The sequence below is a fragment of the Arachis ipaensis genome, chromosome B06 (genome assembly GCF_000816755.2).
Source record: "Arachis ipaensis cultivar K30076 chromosome B06, Araip1.1, whole genome shotgun sequence".
Classification (NCBI taxonomy): domain Eukaryota; kingdom Viridiplantae; phylum Streptophyta; class Magnoliopsida; order Fabales; family Fabaceae; genus Arachis; species Arachis ipaensis.
The window spans coordinates 16722549-16722971 of NC_029790.2; the positions used below are offsets into that span (position 1 = coordinate 16722549).

Consider the following 423-nt stretch of genomic DNA (forward strand, 5'->3'; position numbering starts at 1 on the left):
TTGCTGTCAAGAGAAGAGATTGGAGAAATGGAAGCTCCAATGGCAATTCTGCTGTTTGTTTGGACAAAACCGGAACAGAGAAGGTTGTAGCATCCCGTTGCTTGGTACGAGTCACTCTGCATCAAGAATGTTCAGAGTAATTTAATTGGTCATAAGAAAATAAAAAAAGGTGAGTATGTGGTGCTGAGTGCTGACCGTCCAGTAAGTGAATAAACGGGGTCGGCTGTCACCATAGAGCTCCGGACTGACCTGACTAGTACAATAATCCAAGCTTCAGTGCCTATTTGGGACCAAAAATATTTTTATACCAACATCATACTATACATATTCACACCATATATTAATCGGTTTAATCAAATATGCCAAGAAGTAAATGTTAGAAGACAATACTTTTAGCATACATAAATTTTTGGGTGCGAGTAA

At 38.8% G+C, this 423-nt stretch overlaps 1 protein-coding gene across 1 annotated transcript in view; it reads right to left on the bottom strand.

Moving 5' to 3' along the window:
• LOC107646420 overlaps positions 1-423 on the bottom strand; it is a 5177-nt gene that overhangs the window by 797 nt on the left and 3957 nt on the right. The window contains exons 5-6 of the mRNA XM_016350604.2: positions 196-249; positions 5-116 (exon numbers count right to left, since the gene is read on the bottom strand). Of these exons, the coding sequence (XP_016206090.1) occupies positions 5-116; positions 196-249 (166 nt within the window). The remainder of the gene's footprint in view (positions 1-4; positions 117-195; positions 250-423) is intronic.